This window comes from Lepidochelys kempii, chromosome 7 (assembly GCF_965140265.1).
Source record: "Lepidochelys kempii isolate rLepKem1 chromosome 7, rLepKem1.hap2, whole genome shotgun sequence".
Taxonomy (NCBI): domain Eukaryota; kingdom Metazoa; phylum Chordata; order Testudines; family Cheloniidae; genus Lepidochelys; species Lepidochelys kempii.
Window position 1 is genome coordinate 18,984,142 of NC_133262.1, and position 24,712 is coordinate 19,008,853.

The 24,712-nt window shown below is 41.2% G+C and overlaps 2 protein-coding genes and 1 non-coding gene across 8 annotated transcripts in view; 1 reads left to right on the forward strand and 2 right to left on the reverse strand.

The window, feature by feature from the left end:
• Positions 1-22,734, forward strand: part of LOC140914124 (cullin-associated NEDD8-dissociated protein 1-like) — a 42,551-nt gene extending 19,817 nt beyond the window's left edge. For 4 of the 6 annotated variants that reach the window (XM_073351245.1, XM_073351242.1, XM_073351244.1 and 1 more), the window contains 8 exons: positions 137-429; positions 3,520-3,661; positions 5,170-6,672; positions 8,759-8,854; positions 9,587-9,756; positions 9,991-10,155; positions 13,506-13,613; positions 14,985-16,520. In XM_073351245.1, coding sequence (XP_073207346.1) covers positions 137-429; positions 3,520-3,661; positions 5,170-6,672; positions 8,759-8,854; positions 9,587-9,756; positions 9,991-10,155; positions 13,506-13,613; positions 14,985-15,212 — 2,705 coding nt within the window. In that variant the 3' untranslated portion in view covers positions 15,213-16,520. Of the gene's footprint in view, positions 1-136; positions 430-3,519; positions 3,662-5,169; positions 6,673-8,758; positions 8,855-9,586; positions 9,757-9,990; positions 10,156-13,505; positions 13,614-14,984 lie in introns of all 6 variants that reach the window. The other 2 variants (XM_073351241.1, XM_073351246.1) reach the window with 2 other exon arrangements.
• Positions 17,547-22,153, reverse strand: RPL32 (ribosomal protein L32). The gene is made up of 4 exons (XM_073351248.1): positions 22,045-22,153; positions 20,578-20,678; positions 20,102-20,283; positions 17,547-17,727 (listed from the first exon to the last, which is right to left on the reverse strand). The coding sequence occupies exons 2-4, from the start codon at positions 20,671-20,673 to the stop codon at positions 17,598-17,600; spliced, it is 408 nt and encodes a 135-aa protein (XP_073207349.1). The 5' UTR covers positions 20,674-20,678; positions 22,045-22,153; the 3' UTR covers positions 17,547-17,597.
• Positions 20,745-20,884, reverse strand: LOC140915430 (small nucleolar RNA SNORA7). The gene has a single exon (XR_012160167.1). It is a non-coding gene; the product is annotated as a small nucleolar RNA SNORA7 (small nucleolar RNA).
• Positions 22,735-24,712: the final 1,978 nt, after the last annotated feature.

A 24,712-nucleotide genomic window follows, 5' to 3' on the forward strand; every position in this document is an offset into this window, starting at 1 on the left:
TTATCTCATGTTAACTTTTGAGCTCGATAGGAGGAGAAATGACATGTGAGAGGGAAAGTCGGGGGCATGTGGTGATTCCCTACTTGTGTTTCTCTTGTAACTGGGTGTTTTTTTTCCCCCCACTGACTGTTTCCAGAGAGCGACGATGAGTACAGCGATGACGATGACATTAGCTGGAAAGTTCGCAGGTCTGCGGCTAAGTGCCTGGAAGCCATTGTCAGTACCCGGCACGACCTCCTTCAGGATTTCTACAAGACTCTGTCCCCGGTTTTGATAGGCAGATTCAAGGAAAGAGAGGAGAATGTCAAAGCTGACATCTTCTGTGCTTATATCGCTTTGCTGAAGCAAACGCTGCCCATACAAAGCTGGCTACATGCTTCAGATGCAGGAGGCAAGGAAGAGATACCCCTCACCATGCTTCAGAACCAGGTGAGTGAGAAAGTGGTAATAGGCCAGATTAAGTTGAATAGGAGTGAAAAGAACTGGAAGAAGTGCCATCAATAAATGTGTGCAATAGCTCAGCCAGGGAACATGGCTATCAGAAGGATCTTGACTCTTAGTAAGAGTAGTATAAGGAAGATGGAAAGCTTTCTCACCCCGCTTGCTTGATTCTTGGATTTATAGCCACATTTCAGAAGATCTGCTGTTTTCAGGTCATGTGTCCACTCCAGCTTTTCAGTAAGGTTGTAAAATTGTTGATGTCACATGGTCTGTGTCTACACACGGAATGGTTATGTGTTTTCTACTCTACCACTGGCAGAACGGTAACGCAATTTTCAAGCTGTAACTGAGTTCTGGAGTGGTAGTCTTGTTGTTTAGCTGGGATGGCCTAACTGTGACTGCATAAAGGGGTTAGCCAGTCCTCTTACCTCTCGGGTCATTGTGTGGGAGAACATTCCAAAGTGTATTATGCCATGTGAAATATTGACAGTCCTCTGTTCGTTGTGCCAAAAAACAGAGGCAGAATGGGATATCTGCCCAGGTTTACCCAGAATGGGCTCGTATTGTGCAGGATGGTAGGAGGGGACAGGCTCATAGGGTTGCGCCAGGAAAAATACATCTGTTTAATGTGTGGAGTCACGCGCACAAGCTGTAACCATGAACATGTCCCATCCTGGTTATACCTAATGTATCCCAGTTCTGTCTGTAGCATCTACTGTAGGCTACAGTTGAAATCATGCTAGCAACCGGGCTATACTGGGTGTTGAATTCGGTTCAAGCACTGTTCCAGCTAAACTGGTTTCAGACACTGTCTGGCCAGTGCCAACAGGGAGAGACTTTTTTAAACAATTGAGTTATCTAGAATTGTACTTAAGCATGGATGAAAGATCCATTTTACAACAGGGCTGTATCTACATTAACTGGTTTTGAGAAATCTCCCTCTGGTGCAGGTCCCCAGGTGACAGTAAGAGTGGGAGTGCAAGTGGAGTTGGTGCAATGGTTCAGAGCAGGTCTAGAAAACAGTGTGATCAAAATGCCAAAGCCTCATCAAGAATAGTTCTCTCACTGTTTTCTCATGAGTGGCAGTGCAATGGTGGAAGGTTTCCCAAGAAAAATCTAGAGTAGATGAGGTCTTGGAGGAGGGGGCAAACCCTGGTGTAACCAGATTTTTAGACCAAACAAAAATGTGCTGAAACAATTTTTCACTGACTGCATGGTTCTACAGTTTGGCTCTGGCCACTCAGCCCAGAATTATAGCACCTTTGAACCCCATAATGTCAGCTTCTTAACAGTTATTAAATTTGGTTAATTTCATAGTGTAGATAGGACCACAATGTTTAAATGGCTGATGCTAGTGTGCTCAGGGACAGTTTCCTTGACCATTGTAGACAGCTTTCCTTGCACATGAGGGAAAGGTCCCTATCTGATTCACCTACCTTCCCCACGCCCACCCTATGATTCTCTCACAAAAATATCAATCCATGCCAGACAGGGAAGCCATGCTAGAACTATTGTACCAACAGCCATTTCAACTGTGTTTCAGCAGGATGGTTAACACTAAGTTAATCATAGTGATTAGTGATGACCATGACTGTTGACTGCGCACAGGACGATAATGTGCTGTTAACTCTTGAAATGTGTACTTTAAAATTAGCCATAGCTGTAGCACGGTGACATGTTTATAATTGTTTGACTCCTGTAGCAGCAACAATAAACCAAAAGAGTGTCCTGAAGTGAACCAAGGGCCACTGAGTGGGATAATCTGTGCCAGTCATACCTGCAAACTGCTGCGAAGGGCTTTGCAGACACCAGTGTACCACCTCAGTCATTGTGTAAAATCCATCGTCTGTTGTGGCAATTGCTTCAGTTAAGCAGACATGTCCTTGTTCAGGAACTCATTGAATAAATTATTGCATAAACATATCAGATTTAGGCTATTAGAAGTCAGATAAATTTCGGATACAATGTATAGGTGTGGCAGAGCATTAACACTGTATCGGCTCTGATCATTACAGGAGCCATTAGCTAGTGTTTCATAATGTCTTTGTATGCTTGTGTTCTTGTAATTATGCAGGGTACATACTTCACTGTTAATTGAACTAAATAAATGTTAGAAGCAATGGCTTTTTTAAACCTATTTTTTAAATTCTGAAATACACTAATGGGGTATTGTCAACATAATTTCGCAACCTAGGAATCCCCAGACCAGACCAGGGCTCTATCTAGCCAGTATCCTGTCTCTGATTAATGGCCAGTCCCAGGTGCTTCAGAGGAAGATAAAAGAAACACGTAGTCAACTATTATGGTATAAGGTGCTCATGAGAAAACGCCTTGCTAGCCCACGTCAGTTAGCGGTTGTCTTTTACCCTGAAGCAGATGGATTTATATCCTTTCCAAAATGTAGTTTTCTGCCCATTTAATGTAACTGATGTAAATAAATTCTATATTTAAAAAAGAAAATATCAGTGTGGCTAATAACTTGTACCCAGTCCTGTAATTGGTTCTGTGTGGGTGGGCTTTGCTGGAGCTCTGCAGGAGTCCACTTGTTCAGATCTAATTGCAGGATCAGGTCCTTAAATTTATTTCAGGTTTAATATCTAACTTTTAACCTACTTTTCATCAGTTTGTTTAATTTTGCCTTTTGTTCAACTCAGACAGTTGAAACTTGACTGGTCAGTTTCACTTCCTTCTCCTTGTTAGAGAAGCATCCAAGCTGATCACTAAGCAATGCTGCTATGTTTTGAGGTTGTGGCACTAGAGGAGAAGCTTTGCCTTAAAATATTTTCATAGAATTAAAAAAAAAAACACTTAAAATATATGAATAGAAGAGTTTAAATAGCTACCCTATCACTCCACTCTCTCTCTCTCTCAGCCCCTAATTTACTCTCCAGAGTCTCCCTTTAATAAACCATTGAACGTATTCATTTTTGATTGCTCTCTCTTCTCACCCTGAATTATTAATGTGTGTAGCTAAGCTGGGTAAACTACTTTGCTAGTATAGCTCTGTGTCAAAAAGGCCATGGTTACCTATGAGGCTTTTTTTTTTTTTCTTTCCCTTCTTGCTTTCTAAAACTGCAGGTTCCAAACATAATCAAGGCCTTGCACAAGCAACTCAAGGAGAAAAGCATCAAATCAAGGCAAGGGTGCTTCAGTCTCCTTACAGAATTGGCCAATGTTCTTCCTGGATGCCTGGCAGATCACATCCCTGCATTAATGCCTGGTAAAACTGGTTTGTTGGCTGGGAAGTGGTAGGGAGTGGTTGTCTTAGTTTAAAGTTTCCACTTCCAGTGCTATAAGGTTTCTAAATGACGTGTGTTTCTCCTTCCTGCTTTTTTTTTTTTTTTTTTTTTAATTTCTGGATGTTTATAAACACTAAAAAGGCACAAAGAAAAGGAGTACTCGTGGCACCGTAGAGACTAACAAATTTATTTGAGCATAAGCTTTCATGAGCTACAGCTCACTTCATCGGATGCACAGTGTCTGTTCCTGCTGCTACTGAAACCAATTGACTTTGAGCTCAGGATTGGGGTCATAGTGGTGACATTTTCTATTTCTCTGTTAATCTCCTAGAACTTTTTAAAAATGTTTATTGGGGGAGGGTTTTATCTGCAGGCCCACAAGTTTTTTCACCTAACTTTCCTTCCTTGTAAATTAGTGAAGGGTGCACATCCAAGAATGTTGACATATTCATAACACTGAGGCCCTCCAAGACCTTGGGCTTGTCCTTACTGTAAATGTATGGGGAAACTGCCTTTTCAATATCCCCTGGCCCTGAGCATCCCATGACCTTCAATTCCTGTATGTTTACAAGAAACAACAGAAAATATGAACAATAAATTGCATTGGGGGTGGCGAGTGGGAGTCTTAGAAATACCTTACTAATGGCTCATCTGAAAAACAATTTTCAGACTATATCATAGAAGTTAGATATGGAAAAGACCCATTAGTGCATCCAGTCTATCTCCCTGCCAATGCAGGATTATTCTCTAAAGTACATTTTTCTAATATTTTTGTCCAGTCTAATTTGCAAAACCCAAGCAGTTGAGCTTCCACTCTTTTCTTTGAGACTTTCCACAGCTAGATGTCTCACTGGCAGGAGTTCCTGGTGTTCAGCCTAGATTTTCCATTTTCTTAATTTAATCTTATTACTTCTAGTTATAACGCTGTGTACCACACTAAATAATTCCTCCCCAGATCACCCTACAAATACTGACAGGTGGTTTTATAGCTATCCAGTTAAAGTGCTTGTAAAATACTTTTGTAGCTCTCCAGTGCAGCCACATGGCCTGGCTATATTCTGACTTGCCACTTGGCTGAAAACATAAACAGCTACTGCGAGAATGCGGGTATATCCAGTTATGGCTACACTAGGAGCTTTTGCCAGCAGAACTCTGTTGGTCAGGGGTGTGATGAGGTATAATCCCTTACTGACCTCGCTATGCTTCTACCAGTACAGATTGTTTTTCTTGTCGGGGGTGGCTTTACTATACTGGTACAAAGCATAGCTTTGCTGGTATAACTGCATCTACAGTAATAATGCTTTGTCAATATAGTATATTGGGATTCCTGTATTGGGGAAGCACTCCTAGTGTAGACATGACCTCAGTGGGGTGGAGCAAAGGAAATTATTTGGATTTGTATCCAACGATTTTAGAATTTTGTTTTTTAATCTTTGTGGAAATCATTTGAAGAAATAAGATAATATATGTTAATGTCTCCCCTGAACAGGTATTATTTTCTCCTTGGCCGATAAATCCAGCTCCTCCAACATGAGGATTGATACACTGTCTTTCCTTCATGTTCTTCTCTGCAATCACCAGCCAGAAGTATTTCATCCCCATATTAAGGCACTGCTACCTCCAGTTGTGTCCTGTATTGGGGACCCCTTTTATAAGATCACATCAGAAGCTTTGCTGGTCACTCAGCAGCTTGTGAAAGTTATTCGGCCCTTGGACAAATCTTGTACATTTGATGTCAAGCCGTTTGTGAAAGACCTTTTTTCTGGTACTCTGAAGAGACTGAAAGCTGCTGATATTGATCAGGAGGTGAAAGAACGGGCTATTTCTTGCATGGGACAGATCGTCTGCAATCTTGGAGACCATTTAAGTGGTGATCTCCCGCCAACTTTGAAGATTTTTCTAGAAAGGCTCAAAAATGAAATAACCAGACTAACAACAGTCAAAGCATTAACCTTAATTGCTAGTTCTCCACTGAAGATAGACTTAAGACCTATTCTAGGGGAAGGATTCCCCATTTTAGCTTCCTTCTTGCGAAAGAATCAACGTGCCTTGAAACTGAGTACTCTGACAGCTCTGGACATATTAATTAAGAACTACAGCGATAGCCTCAAGCCTGCCATGGTTGAGTCTGTGCTGACAGAGCTTCCTGCTTTAATTAGTGAGAATGATTTGCATGTTTCTCAGGTGGCTATCGTGTTCCTTACTACCTTAGCTAAGGTTTATCCATCTTCCTTATCCAAGATAAGTGGTTCAGTTCTTTCTGAACTCTTTCAGCTTGTCCACTCCCCTTTGCTACAAGGAGGAGCACTGAATGCCATAATAGACTTCTTTCAAGCTTTGGTTATAACAAAGACTGCTAACATGGGTTATGCAGAGCTGATGAAACAGCTAACAAGCCCCATACACTCAAGTCCTGGTGGGGCATCTGTGACCCTACATAAACAAGCCTATTACTCTGTAGCAAAGTGTGTGGCAGCCCTTTCATCAGCATGCCCAAAAGAAGCCACCAGGGTAGCAAGCCAGTTTATTCAAGATGTGAAGAACCCCAAGTCCAGTGCTGCTGTTAAAATGCTAGCCTTCCTTTCGCTGGCAGAGATGGGTCGCACCATGAACCTAAGTGCTCAGAAGGAGCTCAAAACAGTAATACTGGAAGCATTTGCCTCTCCCAGCGAAGAGGTGAAATCAGCAGCTTCCTATGCTCTGGGGAACATCAGTGCTGGAAATCTTAAGGAATATCTTCCCTTTATGCTGAAGGAAATTGGAAGTCAGCCCAAGAGACAATACTTACTACTCCATTCTCTAAAAGAAGTCATCAGCTCCTCCCCAGCAGATGGCCTCAAACCTTATGTGGAAGATATTTGGGCTCTGCTTTTCAACCATTGCGAGTGCACAGAGGAGGGGACACGAAATGTGGTTGCCGAATGCTTGGGGAAACTGGCCCTAGTGAATCCGTCCCAGCTGCTGCCCAGGCTGAAAAAGCAGCTGTCATCAGGTAATGGGAAGGACAAGGATTAGAATGGTAAAAGGCCTAGGGAAATGTTTTTGTTCGCTGCGTAAACATCTTCTACAGTCCTATCTTTTAATATCTTAATGTAGTATAGCTGTAGCTGGAGGGAGCAAAGCCAGGCTGGAGAGAAGATCAGCCAAAGATTAACCAAAAGAAGTGTTTCTGAAGAAGTGCAGAGTTGTGTGGTGCATGGTATTAATAAGGATGCTACAAGAATAGGAGGGCTGCGTGACAAGAGAATGCTTTGGAGGCCAGATTTGGACATGTGATGTGATGTGATCTGATCCAATATGGCATTCTCTATTCCTTTAGCTCTTGTACAAAAATAATCTTTCTTACATTTCCATTGAGCAGCATATTTTCTAACCCAAACACATGTAAAGAGTAGGGCTGTCAAGCAATTAAAAAAATTAATTGTGCGATTAAATAATAATAGAATACCATTTATAGAAATAGTTTTCGATATTTTCTACATATTTAAATATATTGATTTCCCTTACAACACAGAATACAAAGTGTACAGTGCTCACTTTATATTTATTTTTGATTACAAATTTTTGCACTGTAGAAAAACAAAAGTACTGTAATGGTATTTTTCAGTTCACCTAATACAAGTACTGTAGTGCAATTTCTTTATCATGAAAGTTGAACTTACAAATGTAGAATTAAGTACCAAAAAAACTGCATTCAAAAATAAAACAATGTAAAATTTTAGAGTCAACAAGTCCATTCAGTCCTACTTCTTGTTCAGCCAATCACTCAGACAAACACGTTTGTTAACATTTGCAGGAGAGAATGCTTCCTGCTTCTTGTTCACAATATCGCCTGAGAACAGGCATTTGCATGGTACTGTTGTAGCCAACATTGCAAGATATTTGTGCCAGATGCACTAAAGATTCATATGTCCCTTCATGCTTCATCTGCCATTCCAGAGGACATGCCTCCATGCTGATAACGGGTTCTGCCTGGTAACCATCCAAAGCAGTGCAGACTGACACATGTTAATTCTCATCATCTGAGTCAGATGCCACAAACAGAAGGTTGATTTTCTTTTTTGGTGGTTCGGGTTCTGTAGTTTTCCCATCAAAGTGTTGCTCTTTTAAGACTTCTGAAAGCATGCTCCACACCTCGTCCCTCTCAGATTTTGGAAGGCACTTCGGATTCTTAAACCTTGGGTCGAGTGCTGTAGCTATCTTTAGAAATCTCACACTGGTACCTTCTTTGCGTTTTGTCAAATCTGCAGTGAAAGCGTTCTTAAAACGAAAATGCTGGGTCATCATCCGAGACTGCTATAACATGAAATATATGGCAGAATGCAGGTAGAACAGAGCAGGAGACATACAATTCTCCCGCAAGGAGCTCAGCCACAAATTTAATTAATGCATTATTTTTTTAACAAGCATCATCAGCATGGAGTGGTGGCTGAAGCATGAAGGGGCATATGAATGTTTAGCATATCTGGCACGTAAATACCTTGGAATGCAAGTTACAAAAGTGCCATGCGAACGTCTCATCTCACTTTTAGGTGACATTGTAAATATGAAGCCGGCAGCATTATCTCTCATAAATGTAGACAAACTTGTTTGTCTTAGAGATTGGCTGAACAAGACGTAGGACTGAATGGACTTGTAGGCTCTAAAGCTTCACATTATTTTGTTTTTGAATGAAGTTATATAACAAAAACATCTACACTTTTAAGTTGCACTTTCACAATAAAGAGATTGCACTGCAGGACTTGATTGAGGTGAACTGAAAAAATACTATTTCTTTTGTTTGCCATTTTTACAATGCAAATATTTGTAATAAAAAATAACAATATAAAGTGAGCACTGTCTTTGTGTACTATTGTAATTGAAATCAATATATTTGAAAATGTAGAAAAACATTCAAAAATATTAAATTTCAATTGGTATTCTATTGTTTAACAGTATGATTAAAAGTCTGATTAATCATGATTTTTTAAAATCACGATTAATTGTTGTGAGTTAACTGCAATTAATCGACAGCCCTAGTAAAGAGCATACTGTGTAAATGTATACACCATTTTTTTTATGTTCCCTCTTTGTTGCAGGTTCCCCGCATGCACGAAGTACTGTAGTAACTGCAATCAAATTCACAATTTCTGATCAGCCACAGCCTATTGACGTACTTCTTAAAGGTTGCATAGGTGAGTTTCAATTCCTATAGAAATCTTGTGAGCTCTACGCATGAGGTCTGGTACACTATCAATGGCCCTACAACTGTCCTATTTTGTATTGCAAGTAAGATTTTTTTCAAATTGATTTGAGACTACATTTCTCTGGGGTTAAATTAGATGGAAAAAGATCTAGAGTTCCATGCTGAGGTTGCAGAGTGAGTGTTAGTAAATGTTCTGGTCTTCCTCCTTCAGGTATGTGTGTCACTCATGAATTTAGTGGAGAATTTAGTGATTCTGGCTTCAGACAAATGTCTTGTAAAATATTTCTTAGGTTGGACACCCAGATCCCTGTATCTCAGAGCTATTAAAGAGAAACTGCAAAAACTCTGCTTCCGAGACGTCTAGGCTGAGCATTGAAAAGAAACTCCTTCTAAAAATACTAAGGTTTCTACTTGGACTCTCAGATGAAGTCACTGGTGGCTTGCATCACACTGGTATTTCTGTACCCCTAATGTAACCTGTTGCCTCAAATAGTTTAAATCCTATCCCAAAAAAAGGAAGGGAAAATAGATCTAAATGCATCACTCTGTATAGGCTTTGCTTCTAGAGTTGCTTTTAATCATTGTGTATAAGATTTCTTCATATCCTGGCTCCTTCAAATATCTTATGTTACTCTGAGGATCAGCTGTAGGTAGATCTTGAAGAACTACAAAAACATTGCATTTAATGCTGTCAAACAAATTTTATGCTATTGTCCTGCAGGTGACTTCTTAAAGACTCTTCAGGATCCTGACTTGAATGTTCGACGTGTTGCTTTAGCCATGTTTAATTCTGCTGCTCACAATAAGCCTTCTTTAATCCGAGACATGCTGAACACTATCCTACCCCACTTATACAATGAAACTAAGATCAGAAGGGAACTGATACGGGAGGTATGTTACTAGTGCTGCTGCTTCATGACTTCTGCATGTCAATGTCTTGGTCAACATGGAATGGACATGAATATGCTGCGATGCTCTCATTAGCAAATAGTTGGGTGGAACCCCGGGGGCGTAGGTGGGTCGGAGAAGAACATGTATTAGGCATTAAGTTGGTCGCCCAGATGTGGCAGCGGGGAGCCTTCCCCACTGACAGCGTGACCAGGTGTATCATTTTTTCCTTTTAAGGTAGAAATGGGGCCATTCAAGCACACAGTGGATGATGGCCTTGATGTAAGGAAAGCTGCCTTTGAGTGCATGTACTCACTGTTGGAAAGCTGCCTTGACCGACTGGACATCTATGAATACTTGAACCACGTGGAGGATGGACTTAAGGATCATTATGACATTAGGGTAACTTCCTCTCCTTATCTGGTCAAGAGTAGTGGAAGTAACTGGTTTTGATCGTATTTACTACAGTGAAGGCCAGGGCTCAGATTGTGTCAATGTGTGGTGCTGCAGCACCCGGCACCTTTTTTATGCTGCCTTTTTGTTCTCTAGTATTTAGGCTTACTCTTATTTATTTATTTTTTTAAAAAGTTACTAGTTGTTACGGTTGCTGCACTGGCCTTGAAAACATAACTCACATGTAACCGATGTACTGATGTCTGCATCAGTTTGCAAAACCTGAAACAATGTGCTCTGAAAGGTGTGACGTGCCACACTCAAGGAAGGCCATATTGGTTTAAAAAACTGATCTGGTTTAGAGGGGAAGTGAAAGCAGCTATGAAATATAATATATAACAAATGGAAGAAAGGGGAATTTGATAGTAATGCATATAAATCAGAAGCTAGGAATTGTAGAAAATGTATAAGGGAAGCAAAGGGGCAGGAGAAATCTATTGCCAGCAGAATTAAGGACCATAAGAGAGAGTATTTTAAGTATATGAGGAACAAAAATAATTCTGACAATAGTACTGGTCCATTACTAGGCGGAAATGATAGTTCTCAATAATATTGCAGAAAAGACAGAAGTGTTTAATAAATATTTCTGTTCTGTATCTGAGGGGGAAAAAACAGATTGCCTCATCATACGATGGTGACGCTCTCTTCCTCTAGTATCTCTGGAGGATGTTAAACAGCAGCTTCTAAAGTCAGACATTTTGAAATCAGCAGGCCCAGATAACTTGTAAAGAGTTTTAAAGAGCTGGCTGTGGAGCTCACTGGATGGTAATGTTGATTTTCAATAAGCCTTGGAACACTGGGGAAGTTCCAGAAGACTGGAAAAAATACTAATGTTGTTCCAATTTTTCAAAAGGGTAAACAAGATGACCTGGGTAATTATGGGCCTGGCTCAAATTAAATGGACTGATAGGTCTTAAAATCTTACTGTAAACAGGGAATTGGCGAGTGGGTTTGTTTCCAGTGGGAGGTCCCAGAGGGGTCTGTTCTTGGCCCTACTCTACTTAACATTTTTATCAGTGACCTGAGAGAAAACCTAAAATTATCACTGATGAAGTTTGCAGATGACATTCGAAGGAGCGGTAAATAATGAAGAGGATAGGTCACTGATTCAGAGTGATCTGGATTGCTTGGTAAACTAGACACAAGCAAACAACATGTATTTTTAATACGGTTAAATGTATACACCTAGGGACAAAGAATGTGGGCCTTACTTATAGGGTGGAAGACCCTATCTTGGGAAGCAGTGACTCAGTAAAAGATTTGGAGGTCATGGTAGATCAGCTGAACGTGAGCTGCAAGTGTGAAGCTGTTGCTAAAAGAGCTAATGTGATCCTTGGATACATAAACGGGAATCTTGAGTAGGAGTAGAGAGGTTGTTTTATCTCTGTATTTGTCACTGGTGTGACCAGCTGCTGAAATACTGTGTTCTGTTCTGGCACTCACAGTTCAGGAAGGATGCTGAAAAATTGGACATGGTTCAGAGAAGAGCCACGAGAATGATTAAAAGATTAGAAAACATGCCTATAGTGATACAGACTCAAGGAGTTCAATCTATTTAGTTTAACAAAGAGAGGGTTAATGGGTGACTTGATTACAGTCTATAAGTACCTACATGGGGAACAAATATTTGATAATGGACTCTTCAATCTAGAAAAGTACACCTTTATCCTAATATAATGCGGGTTCGCATACAGCGTAGTAAAGCTCCAACACGCTGCTCTGAGCAGCATGTTAAGGGTGTCCAGGGGCTCTTCCCCCTTCCCCTCCAGGGTCTGGGAGGCAGGAGCTGTGGGAGGGCACATTTGGGAGCCCTGCAGTCCCAGAGTAGCCCGGGGGAGTAGTGGGGGGCCGGGAGTAGCCCGCTCCGCTTCCCTCGCCCGGCCCCAGCCGTCTCGCTCGGGGGAGAGGGCTTGGGGGAAGGGATTCCCTCTACCACCACCACTCACTGGCAGCGGAGCAACCCAGCCCCAGCCCGCTCCACTCCGTCAGCTCCCAGTCACGGCACTCCACTTCCAGCCACGTGTGGGGGGCGTCCTTTCCCCAACCTCCCCGCACTCACCAGTGGCAGGAAGCTGAGGGCTGCGGCTGGGAGGTGACGGAGTGGAGTGGGCTGGGGCTACGTTGCTCCGCTTTCCGCCATTGCCAGTGAGTGTCTGTCAGGGGATGGGGGGTGTGGATAGGGGTTGGCGCAGTCAGGGGACAGGGAGCAGGGTGGTGGAGTACTGGGGTGATTAGGGATGGGGGTCTCTGGAGGGGGCAGTCAGGGAACAAGGAACAGGGGAGCCAAAGCAAGTTCGATATAAAGCGGTCTCACCTATAATGCGGTGAGATTTTTTTTTTTTTTGTCTCCCGAGCACCATGATATATCGGGATAGAGGTGTATAATGCGATCCAGTGGCTGAAAGTTGAAGCTAGACAAATTCAGACTAGAAATAAGGCATACATTTTTAACAATGAGAGTAACCATTGGAACAATTTACCCAGGGTTGTGGTGGATTCTCTATCAATGACCATTTTAAATCCAAATTGTATGTCTTTTCTAAAAGATACACTTTAGGAATTATTTTGGGTAAGTTCTATGGTCTATGTTATACAGGAAGTCAGAGTAGATGATCACAGTGGTCCCTTCCTGCTTTGAAATCTGTGAATTTTGTGTGGATGCAATTGTACTAGAATAAAATGTTCAGACTGGTACAGCTTTTTAGAAATAAGCTACGCTTATGTAAACAGCTCTGTCCTCATTAGTTTTACCATTTGAACGATATGTAGTTCAAGCCGTACATATGAACATCTGAACAGTTTTTGATCCTTCTGTTATTCTTTTAGGGCTGGTCTACTCTCAATTTACTATCACTGGTATCTCTTATAGGCAAAGTGTGTAAGAGTACGACTATCTTTTCCCTCTGGCCCCCTTCAAATTTGACTTCTGCTGAGGGACAGATCCTGTAGTACTCAGTGGGGCAAAACACCCACTGATGTAAAAAGATTTTGCATGAGAGAAGTCTTAAGGGTTGCAGGATTTGACCTCTGTTTTTAAATACTCAGAAGGGCCCTGTGTATTCTGTAATGCTTTGGAATTTGATGCATACTTATTTTCTAGAATCGAAGCCTTTCTTTTGTCTAAAAGACATACCCCTTATGAGTGCAAAGAAAACTGTCCAACAGAGAACAATGCAACGTGATGCAGTGATTTCTGCCTGAAATTGTTGCAGTAGAGTACATGGGGACTCGATAGAAGGGTTCTGGGTTCGATGGGGATCTGAGAAATTTTAAATCAACCTTTTAAAAAAATCCTCTAGATGTTGACTTTCATCATGCTGGCTCGACTGTCCACGCTGTGTCCTAATGCAGTTCTACAAAGGCTAGAGCGATTGATTGAACCCCTGCGGGCAACCTGTTCTACTAAGGTAAGATTAAATGAAAGCTTCAGTTATCAGATATGTTGAGTGTCTGCAATTTTGGAAAAAAGTCAGTACTATGCTTGTGTGTGCAATAGAGATTTTCCAAGATCTCGAAAGTCTACAGCACCATTGCTTTGGCACTGTAGTCTGGGTCTTAATACCTGGTAAAAGCAAGAATTTCACATTTGTAATAAAACAAGAATTAAATGTTTCTGAAAGGTATGGTGCCTTAGACCATTTGTCAGAACTTGCTGAAAATGAGCCAATTTGGGGCATGCAATATCTAAAATATTTGTTATGGAATAGAATTTGTCAGAAGTTCTTAAAAACTAGAACTTTGCAGAAAATATTTAAAATAATAAATTGTACTGTGGTCTTGAGGTTAAGTTCAACCTACTTAAATCACAGTTTGCTTATTTCCATACTTGCAGTAAATAGCACTCAAGATCACTTTAGTTTTGAGACTTCAATTGTGGTTCTGCTCTTTAAAAAATGACTAAAAATAATGTGATGTTCCATGTTTATGGGCTTTGAAATATTTTCTAGATCAGACTTGCTCAGTTATTAAATAAAAGGATGGGTTTTCAAACCGCCATCCCTGCAAAGTCACTCTGGTCCTTTCAACTTGCATGTTGCAAACCGTAACTCCTATTCTACAATAGGAACTCTAACAGCTCTGCTGATGTGCAAGCCACAATAGAATCCCGCTCCCTCTCCCATAACTGTGTTGGCTTTGCAGGTGTAAAAAGAACTAATATAGAGCAAATTTATTTTCAGGAAAGTATTCAGCATGCATATAGCAGAGTGATGTTTAGTTGCCCTTTTTACCTAACTATAGACTTTACGGTGAAGAAACATTAAAACCAAGCAGTGAAACAGTAACCACAGCTACTAGATTTCATGTAATAGTATTAACTTCACATATAGGTGGAGCAATTATAATTGAGGTCACGAATACCTAGTCACATGGGCTGCCAATAGGAAATTTAGTTTTGTTGATTAGTTTGTCCAGGTGTATTGTACTGTACCTAGAATTTATTATTTTAGATGTGTAACTTAAACTGATGTATCTATATAGCACTTGCTAATGGAGGTGTGTAGGTATCAAGGCAGAAATAGCCTTTTGTGAATACACGTTCATAATCATAATGATAAAGTACAACTACTGTGGGCATTTTCAACAATGCTCATTGTCAGTTTAATTCTGATCTCTCTCAAATCAGTTATGTCCACATGGATTGCTTTTGAAAAACACCATGAATTCCTCTCCAGTTAGAAAATATCCCACCTGTCTCTCACTTTGACTGTGTACAGTCCTCGTGTGTATGTTCATCCTTTTCCAGACCCCATTTAAGGGCAGTGTTTTAAATTTTTTAGGTAAAAGCTGGTTCGGTGAAACAGGAATTTGAAAAGCAGGATGAACTGAAACGGTCAGCGATGAGGGCAGTAGCTGCTCTACTAACCATCCCTGAAGTAGAGAAAAGTCCAGTGATGGCTGAATTTGCTTCTCAAATCAGAGCCAATCCTGAAATGGCTTCACTCTATGAAAGCATTCAGAAGGATTCAGCTTCATTACCTACCACAGAATCAATGGATATGAATTAAAGTCCTCTGTATCCTTTCCCATATCACTCTCCTCCCCCCACAACAAGAATTGAAACAGATGCTGCATAGGCAGGAAGAAGAATGTCTCAAAGCTGGCCTAGCTTAAAAAAAAGGTGATGTGTTTTAAGAAAATGACAGCTAGTTCAGCTACAAGAGTCAGACTTCTGATTAAATTATAAGTTGGCAATGAGACTAAGGTTAAAAGGGCTGTGTGCTGCAAAGGGAGTGAAAAACAAGTATTAAATTATTCAGCATGTTATTAAAGGGCTTAAGTGAGGCTATCTACACTTATTACAATTCTTTACTAAAAAAATAGAAACTGTCTCTTGGAAGTTTCCCCCTGTTGTAGGACTTCTTGCACTATCATTTTGAATAAGGACAGTAGTTTAAAGGCAATTTAGTTTTCATTTTTTGCCATTACACATGCATTTCTATCCAAAATAACTTGTCTGCAGAAGGTCTATCCTTTTCACTAGACAACATTAGTTAAAAATTTAAGAGCAAATGTCCTGAAACTCAGAACGAGTTAAGTGGCAGTACCCCTGCCCTGTTTTTCAAAATTGAAAGATACCCTACACTAAGATATTAACTGTGTTTACTATAAACTGCACTTGAGCAGAATTTATCTTTCAAGCTTTACAGGTTTTCATTGTAGCTAAATTCTATTTTATTGATATTCTAATTTATGGCAGCAAAAGGCAAAGCAAGAACTTTGTACTGTACAAAGTAACAAAAGTCTTCCAAAATAGAATGGCATGTTTTAAATTTTCCACAAAAAGTATTTAATTTTTATATATGCACCAGTCTTTTCCTGCATTAAGTTACCAGCAGCGTTCCACTGGGTAACTAGACTCTTGGCTGTGACTGTCAGACACCAAAGCATTGATGTATTCCGAATTATAGTCAGTAGAACTGAAGAAATACAGCATACTGCTGTAGAAGAGACCTGCCTTCAGTATTCTGGTATCAGATATCTAGTGAAATAGTATAGGGCAACTATGAAGTTGCATGAATGTAAATTAGCTCTTTTGCACACCATACAAGAACTTATTGTCATTAGTTGTCTTGCTCAAATCCTGCCCTGCACAGGGAAAATTCTGTAACAGGAATAACAGATGGAGTAATGGCAAACCAGAGAATGAAGCCATAATACTTCTTGCAGCCATGGATTTGTAATCTTTCATTTCCTGTTTTTGACCGAGTGGTTAGTGTGAAACATTTTAACTGTCCTATTCACAGTGCAGAGTGAGACCTTTCCACTTGGTACAAGTGGCATCCTAGGAAAATAAAGATGTATTTTTGAAGCTGTATCTGCTCCTCTACTTCAATATTTAATAGAAGTAAAACACATTTAGTCAACCACAGCATTTTAGCTATGCTGCTCTTAGTCCCTGCCCCTCAAACTAGTGTAGGGATATGTATTCAGGTGACATTTCAGAAGACCATTAAAAAGGCTTATTCCTTTACTATTATTAAGTAAACGCAAAATGAGTGATGTCCCCTACATTCAGGAAGAGGAAATAATTCTCTGAAGATTGCATTCCAGATGCTATGCTCCAACACTGCAAGCTTCAGGTGCAGGTATCCCATCTTGTAGTTAGAGCAGAATCTTTACTTTGCTCTAAAGCATTAGGTGTATTCACTCTACTAGCAAAGAATAATACCTGTTAATGGATGCAAGTCATCTATACACAGTATAGAGTTGCAGCATCACTCAATTTAAAAAAAAAAAAGCTATACACTTTTTTGAATGCATACTTCCAAACTTCTTAACTACAAGAACTTGCTAAGATTGCAGGCAAGTGCCCAAATCAGGAATATTTATACTAGTCTTAACCATACAGCATGGTGTACTACTATACTTCCTGGAATATTAGTGTTCCTTAACAGAAGGAGCAGTGGGGCAATTCAAGGGGTGCTGTGCTCCCATTCCCTTTTCAGCTTCTTACTGTATTTAAATTCAACATGCTCAGCATAGTTTCTCCACCCCCCATGGAACAGGAAGTGAACTGGCAGTTTAGAAATGCTCTAGCCAAAGTGTAACAGTACTGAGTATAGTAGCCCCTCCCCCCACATTAGCAGCCTCATTTTGAAGTCAATAAGCTTTCTACACTTACACTATGAAAAAGACTAATTCAGTACCAGTGCAACTTCACACCATAGTTATAGTGCAGTTCCTTCCCTCCATCTTTTTAAGAACAGCACCAAGGGAAAACTGACACACTCAGTCTGCCTTTAATCTCACTTTTTCACTAGTATTTTATAGGGAGATCAGCTTTATTGATATCTGGTCTGATAAAGACTTAATACAACCATTCAACACACACCACCACATTGTGGATTTTTGTATTTTATTAAATACAGTTACACAAAGGAGGAGCCCATTTATTCATTTTCCTCACTGCGCAGTCTGGCATTTGGATTGGTGATCTTGATAGCAAGCTGAGCTGCTCGCTCTACAATTACCTTGCGGTTCTTGGAGGAAACATTGTGAGCAATCTCTGCACAATAAGACCTATTAAAATATGGATAGAGAATCAATATTTCAGCAGCATAAAGCAGGCCAATATTCAATTCACAGTCTAGGAAAAAAGATCTCCCCCTTTAAGCAACACAAGAATGGAAACATTGAGTTAAGTGTGCATGCATTCTGTTGGGAAAGAACAAGCAAGCAGCTCTAAGTAAAAATAAATATTTGAAGAACCAAATATAGCATTAATTGGTGTCCAATGAGAATTAATGATTTAGGCAGTTAGAAATAAACAGCTTAAAGTGTACACAGTGCCTCTTGTGAGACACTCCTCTGCAACATTCTTCTGGACTATTTATAACTAGGACTAAATAGGCTTAAATTTGAATGTAAACATTAAATCTAAATTCTGAAACACCATGTTAATTAAAGATCAGTTTAGGTTTTAAGCTGGTATTTTAGCAAAATCTACAAGTTTAACAGCCCACAAACATTCCACTTGCACTTCGTTTCCTTTCTCATCTGTCTACTGCAGTAGATGAACTCTTGTAGTAGGACAGTGTGTCAAATCACATGATATTAGTACCAGCTTCCTGATCCCAAGTAGCAACACACTCCCCATCTCTGCTACCGAACTGTCTACAGTTCTCTTCTTCAAATGTCAACTGCATTTTCTTCTCCTGATCCCATTTCTCTGTATTATCCCTATAACATCCTAGGGTCAAGTTACTGCTGGAATAAGGCAGCACAGATCCAATGAAAACAGCTAAGTTGCATCCACTCATGCCAGTTGCAACTCAGGCCCTACCACCAATAATTCCAGCTCAGTTTAGTTACAGCAAAATGTAATCGGTAGTGAGAAAATGCAATTCAAAATATACCAGGGACCAAATAGGTTTCCTACAATACACAAAAGTCAGATGCATTTACAAGGGTAAAAGGTGACTGTTTAAACAATTAAGTTTGACATTTTATAAAGCCTCTATTAGCTAGTACATATGCCTATGATCTTCTGCTTGTGCAATTTTTAGCAAATATTATATTAAGAAAAATGCAAGCACATGATTCCTAAATCAATACTGTCTTTCCAGCACCTAAATGTCAAGTTAATGAAAGTAAATCCATCTGCCTAGTACTATTTCCTAGGATGCTGCTGCAGCAGTTTGTAGACATTGAAATATTCAGCACATTGCCAAAGCAGACCCTGACTTTGATGTGATATTAAAACCAAATCATGATACTTAGCTATCGTTACAGTTAATAAGTTTAAGTACTGAAATAAGTTAAAAGGAAGGTTGTTGTATCCCCATCACTGGAATTTTTAAAGAACAGATTAACTAGGCCTTTCCTGACAGTGGTTTCTCTATACTTGGTCCTGCTCAGCACTAGTTAGTGAGGACTACACGACTTCTCCAGGGCCCCTCCACCCTACATTTTTATGGTTCTATAATGTAGTTACTCAGGAAACCTGTCTCACAGGAATAAGATCAATCTACAAAAAGCAGAGTTTAGGGTTTGTTTAATCAAAGGTCAAAATTACTTCTAGCCTTTGAATGTTTGATCATAAAATGATCTTCTCCTAAAGGCTGAAGACGATGCACTGTACTTAAATAGAATGTTTAACATCCCAGGAAGAGGACATGATTGAAGGGGAAACAAGAAGGCAGGTACAGCCAAGATTCTGTTTTTAATCAAGGTGTTCTCAACCTCTCTCCACCTAGGACCCCAAAACTCAAATACAACCTTGATTTTTAACCTCAATTCCCAAAATCCTTTATGGTCAAATCTTACAGTCCTTTGGTGTTCGAAAAAGAACTGTGGTATTACAGGAACAGCAAGAAACCATGGCTTGGTTTTGAGTTGGAGGGTGAAGGCTGGTCAGCAAGTTGATATTGCTGAGGGACAGGAATGCTGTACAAGGGTAGTTAGAGCAGTTGCGGGGTAGGGCTAGTTTAGTTTCATCCCCTCCCACATTCTGCTCCAGTAAAGTTCCACTTAGAAATGTCAAGGAGTCAAATACTTTGACAAGCAGGACTACATGTTCATCCTCTTATTCATAGGTCAGTAGTGTTCAAAGGCCTCCAAACATGATTGAGGCCCCAATGAGCCAAGGCCCTGAATAACGGCATGGTGCTTCCTGGGAGCAAAGCATGGTATAGATGGGCAAGAAGAGGGAGTAGCTCCAGCAAGAGGCAAAGGCAGGAGGAAGAGAGAACAGATCATCTCACTCGGGCTTAAAAATCTAGCAGTTTCTAACTATTTCACTAGATCTCTCCCCTCCCTTGCAACCTGCCCGGACTCCTGCTCCCCACCCCGCCCCTTGAGAACCTTGATTTTGATCACAAAATTACAACAGAACTGAAGTGTAAACCTGCATCACAGAATACCAGGGTAGGTTAAGAGATCTTTCCCAACTTACTTGTTACTCATCATCAGCACCTCAAGTTCTTTGACATTGTGGACCAAAAACTTTTTGAATCCGGTGGGCAGCATATGTTTCGTCTTTCTATTGCTACCATAGCCAATGTTGGGCATCAAGATTTGGCCCTTGAACCTCCTGCGAGCTCGGTTATCGATACCTCTTGGTTTACGCCAGTTGCGCTAGGGAAATGCACGGAAGTTTTAAGAATACAATTGCACAATCATGAAGAATAAATGCAAAGATTCAGGGTGGACGTGGTCTTTTTCATTCAAACATTTCTCATCCTACAACATTACAAGCACATCTGCAAGGAACCTCTACCATAGTGTTATTAAAGAAAATCCACATTTCTGATTCTTGATAATTAAAGGTACTTTTTATGTTTTACTTCATAACAGCTCCTAAATATAATCACGCCTCAGACTTTAAGATTTAAACACTCCAATTTTTTTTTTGGTCAGAGGGATGCATACCTTGATCTTGACATAGCGATCTGATTGATGGCGGATGAACTTCTTGGTTCTCTTCTTGACGATCTTAGGTTTCACCAGGGGTCGGAGGGCAGGCATGGTGTCTAAAATAGATAAAACAGGGATAAGAAAGAACACAAAACAAGATGGCAATAAGTTATCTCAACCAAACCTGTAGCAGATTGCCTTCCATTAACTAGCCACTTCCAAAGCTAGTAATGGAATGGGTATTCCTCTGCAGTAGTTCTCCCTCCTGCTTCCGAAGCTGGAAGAGTACTGAAAGCTCTCCAGATGCGGTCCCGGGGAGGTCCCATTTTGCTCACACAAGTCAAAATTATTTGGGAATAAAATGTCTTTGCAAGTCATGTCATATAGACCTTCAACAAGATGTTTTTAGGAGCTTAATTCCCAAATGATCCTGCCCATCCTCCCAATTCTGTGGTTGTTGCTGGACTCCTTCCAATTTGTGCCCAAACTGCTGAGTCAAAAAGCCATCCTTGCAGCACGTACTAGTCTCCATTCCATACAAACTAGAAAAGAAAATATAATCTTGCACCCCATCCCAGCTAGAGCTCTTCAGCATCACCTCAGCAGATGCTATTTCAACTTGAGTTGTCCACTGAAGAACTTTTTGGTTTCTCCTATGCAATGCAATAACTCCCTCTAGCATTGACCCTCAAGGGCTTTCCCTTACCCACAGCAAGGCTCCCACTTCCACTGGCCAACACAGAGGCTTATGCAACCACTTTAAATTGGGATTTCCAGTGCGATCTTGGTTGACTACCGGTGAACGATGCTCAGCTAGGATGTTCAGCACAGTAGTATAAAGAGAGTAGATGAGTGACCGCGCGGCCGTCACTCGTGTGAGTAAATTGCCACTCAGAGGGAGGAGGGCATTTGGGGGGGATCCTACAGCCAAGCCCTTGTGCTGGTTTGTAGGTTTCCATTACGCCTCGCTCCCCCACGCCCCAAGCAGTTCTCTTGCTACCGGGTTTCCAGGCGCGCAGCCGAGGCGACGCTGGAGCCCCTGCGGGGGTGGGGGGGACAATGCCCCGCTTCCCCAAGCTGCAGCCCCGGCGCCCCCAGAATTCAGAGAACCCCGCCCCCGTCCACCCCTCCCCCGTCTGGCCCAGAGCGGGGAGAAGGAAGAAAGCTCCGGTCACCAGCGCCGGGGGGTCGCCTGCTCTACTCCCTGCTTTCCCCCAGGGCCGGCGAGCGAGGCCACCCCTTCGGCCGCGGAGCCCAGAACTCGCCCCTCCCGGCGCGGCCCCCCCACAGCCCCAAGCTCGCCAACCCCCCTTTCCCTGGATCCCGAACCCGGCTCCGCGGCCGCAATAATCCACCCCCGCCGGGAAATACCCCGGCGCGCTAAAGCAGGGGGCCGCCAACGGGCCTCGGGAGACTGCAGGGCCAGGCTAGCAGGTCCCCCAGGCACCGATGGCGACGGATCCGGGCGGGCGCGGGACTTACCAGTTGGTAATGGCGGCCACCCTGAGAGGCAGCGCCGCTGAGAGAGAGCGAGCGGAAGAGCGCGCGGGCTGATGAGGTGACTCCTGAAGGTCCTGGCAGGCCAGATCCCTGATCACGACCCAGAAAGGGGGAATCTGAACCAGCCTCCTAACCGTGATAACTACGCTGGTTAGATGAAGACCAAAGAGTATTTATTTCAGAGCATAACAGTTGTTAAAATGACTCGTAGTTTTTCTACAATAATAGCAACTATAATCTGCCAGGACCTGTCCCAAACAACTTCCGTCAACGGCATCGGCAACGGCCAGAGGAGCGAGAATGAAGCTACTTCCGCCAGTACTGATACAACTGTCTGAGGGCCATCTAGTGGCAGGTTTCGGATACTGCAGATTTGATGCCACATGGCACCCAAGGGCAGATTACTGAGCTTTTTTGGCTGTATTAATTTATTTACTTTTTTCATTTCATTAACACTGTTTTTTTCCTGCGTCTTCAAGGGAAATTGTCAGGTAACAAAGCTCCAAATATGGATTGTTGGTTGCATAAAATGTTGCTTTACAAAATCAATATTTTATAATAATGTAATACTAATAGAGATACCCATAGCAACTCTTCACGATGTATTTTCTATTAATATAAAGTATTTTTCTTAGGTTTCTGGGGAAGTTTCCAGATAAAATATTTCTTAAATGTCTGTTTCTTGCTAGTGTTGTCAACTTTTGCTGTTTTTATCACAGGTCACAAACTGTGGTGTTTTTCTCAAAGCTCTCCCTGTAGGCAATGTTTAATTTTCTGCGTTTTACTTAGGTTTCAGTCCTCCTGCAACTGGATCTAAGTGGATCATGCAATTAGTAATATTTCTGGACAGGATGTAAAACTAAGCTGGGAAGTTTTGGCTGCCCTGGTGATTAAAAACCACCTGGCACTTATGACAAGACTAGCTCTTCACCCTGAGGATATAACCAAATCTAGGTACAATAACTGCATTCTGTGTTCCTACATTGCCCTTGCAATTCTAGTTTTTAAAATGTATCCCTTAGTTCCCTTCCTAAAAATAGGCTTTGGGATAATTTGACAGTCACTACAGGTTACCAGCAAAGGAAGAAATTGGTATTTTTCTAATAATTTTACTTTAGGGTGAGGTTACCCTATATGGCTACCCTATAAGTCCATAGGGCCACAGGAGGTAGTTTGCTGCCTCTCTTATGGCATGCACCTAGGAGGTCCAGGTACCTACTGTGATAGGGCTAAACCATAAAATGAAATGAATCAATGGATTCTAAACAGGGACTCAAGTGGGGCTCTGTTGAGTGGATGTACTTTTAGAGAACCCTGGGACTAGAATGTTCTTAAAACTTTCAATGGTATATCAAGTCTTTGGGAACATATTTTATCTGTTTATATCTTTTCCTTCAGAATCCCATTTATACCCTTGCTAAGCTTGTTTGAGGATTCTATCATATTTTTGTAAGATCCTGTTTCTATCCTCTCCTGTCGAGATATTCTAGTTCTAGGTTCCAGTCTTGCAAGCACCTATGTATCTGTTTTAACTTTAAACTCCTGAGTAGACTCCTGGAAGTTAATGGGACTACTCTTGTGCTTAAAGTTCAGTATCTGCATAAAGGGGGCCCTAATTATGGCTTTAAGCTCTGTGTGGAGCAGGGGTTATTTGAGGAGCACAGACTGAGAAGTTGTAAAGACTACCACACCAACCTGCTTGCTGGTGCATTTCAGTAGTAGCAGATGATGCCTGCAAAGCACTCTGGGATCTCTTGGGATGTTATACTTTGTAATTTTCTGTTAAAATAGCAGTACACCACTGGTCATTTGCTCCTGGTCCCAAATCTCCCCAGCAGTGCTGCTGATCGCCAGTTAACGTTCCACTCAAGCCCAATCAGTATTAACACATGCTGGCGCATTCTCTTGAATTTTACTTGGGTCACTCAGCAATGAACTAGGTGCATTCAACCTGCTCAGCAGACATCACCGTTAGAATTTTAAACTCTGAAAGTTTCCAATGTGACTAGTGATTTAACAATTTGAATAAACCCATTTATTGTTTCATATGTTCAAAGGCCAGAAGGGGCCATTGTGATCATCTACTCTGACCTCTTACACAGCACAGGCCAGTGACCTTTTCCAAGATCATTCTTAGAGCAGATCTTTTTTTTAAAAAAAAAAATCCATCATGTACATTGTATTTTATGAATAAAGCCATCACTTAATGTAAAAAACAACCTTGATCTTTATTTTTGAGGCATTTTTGTAACTACACTTTTCTGATTGCTTTCAGAGTAGCAGCCGTTGTTAGTCTGTATTTGCAAAAAGAAAAGGAGTACTAGTGGCACCTTAGAGACTAACCAATTTATTTGAGCATGAGCTTTCGTGAGCTACAGCTCACTTCATCGGATGCATTCAGTGGAAAATACAGTAAGGAGATTTATATACACACAGAACATGAAAAAATGGGTGTTATCATACACATCTCTCCTTACAATGTGTATAACACCCATTTTTTCATGTTCTGTGTGTATATAAATCTCCCCACTGTATTTTCCACTGAATGCATCCGATGAAGTGAGCTGTAGCTCACGAAAGCTCATGCTCAAATAAATTGGTTAGTCTCTAAGGTGCCACTAGTACTCCTTTACTTTTCTGATTGACACCA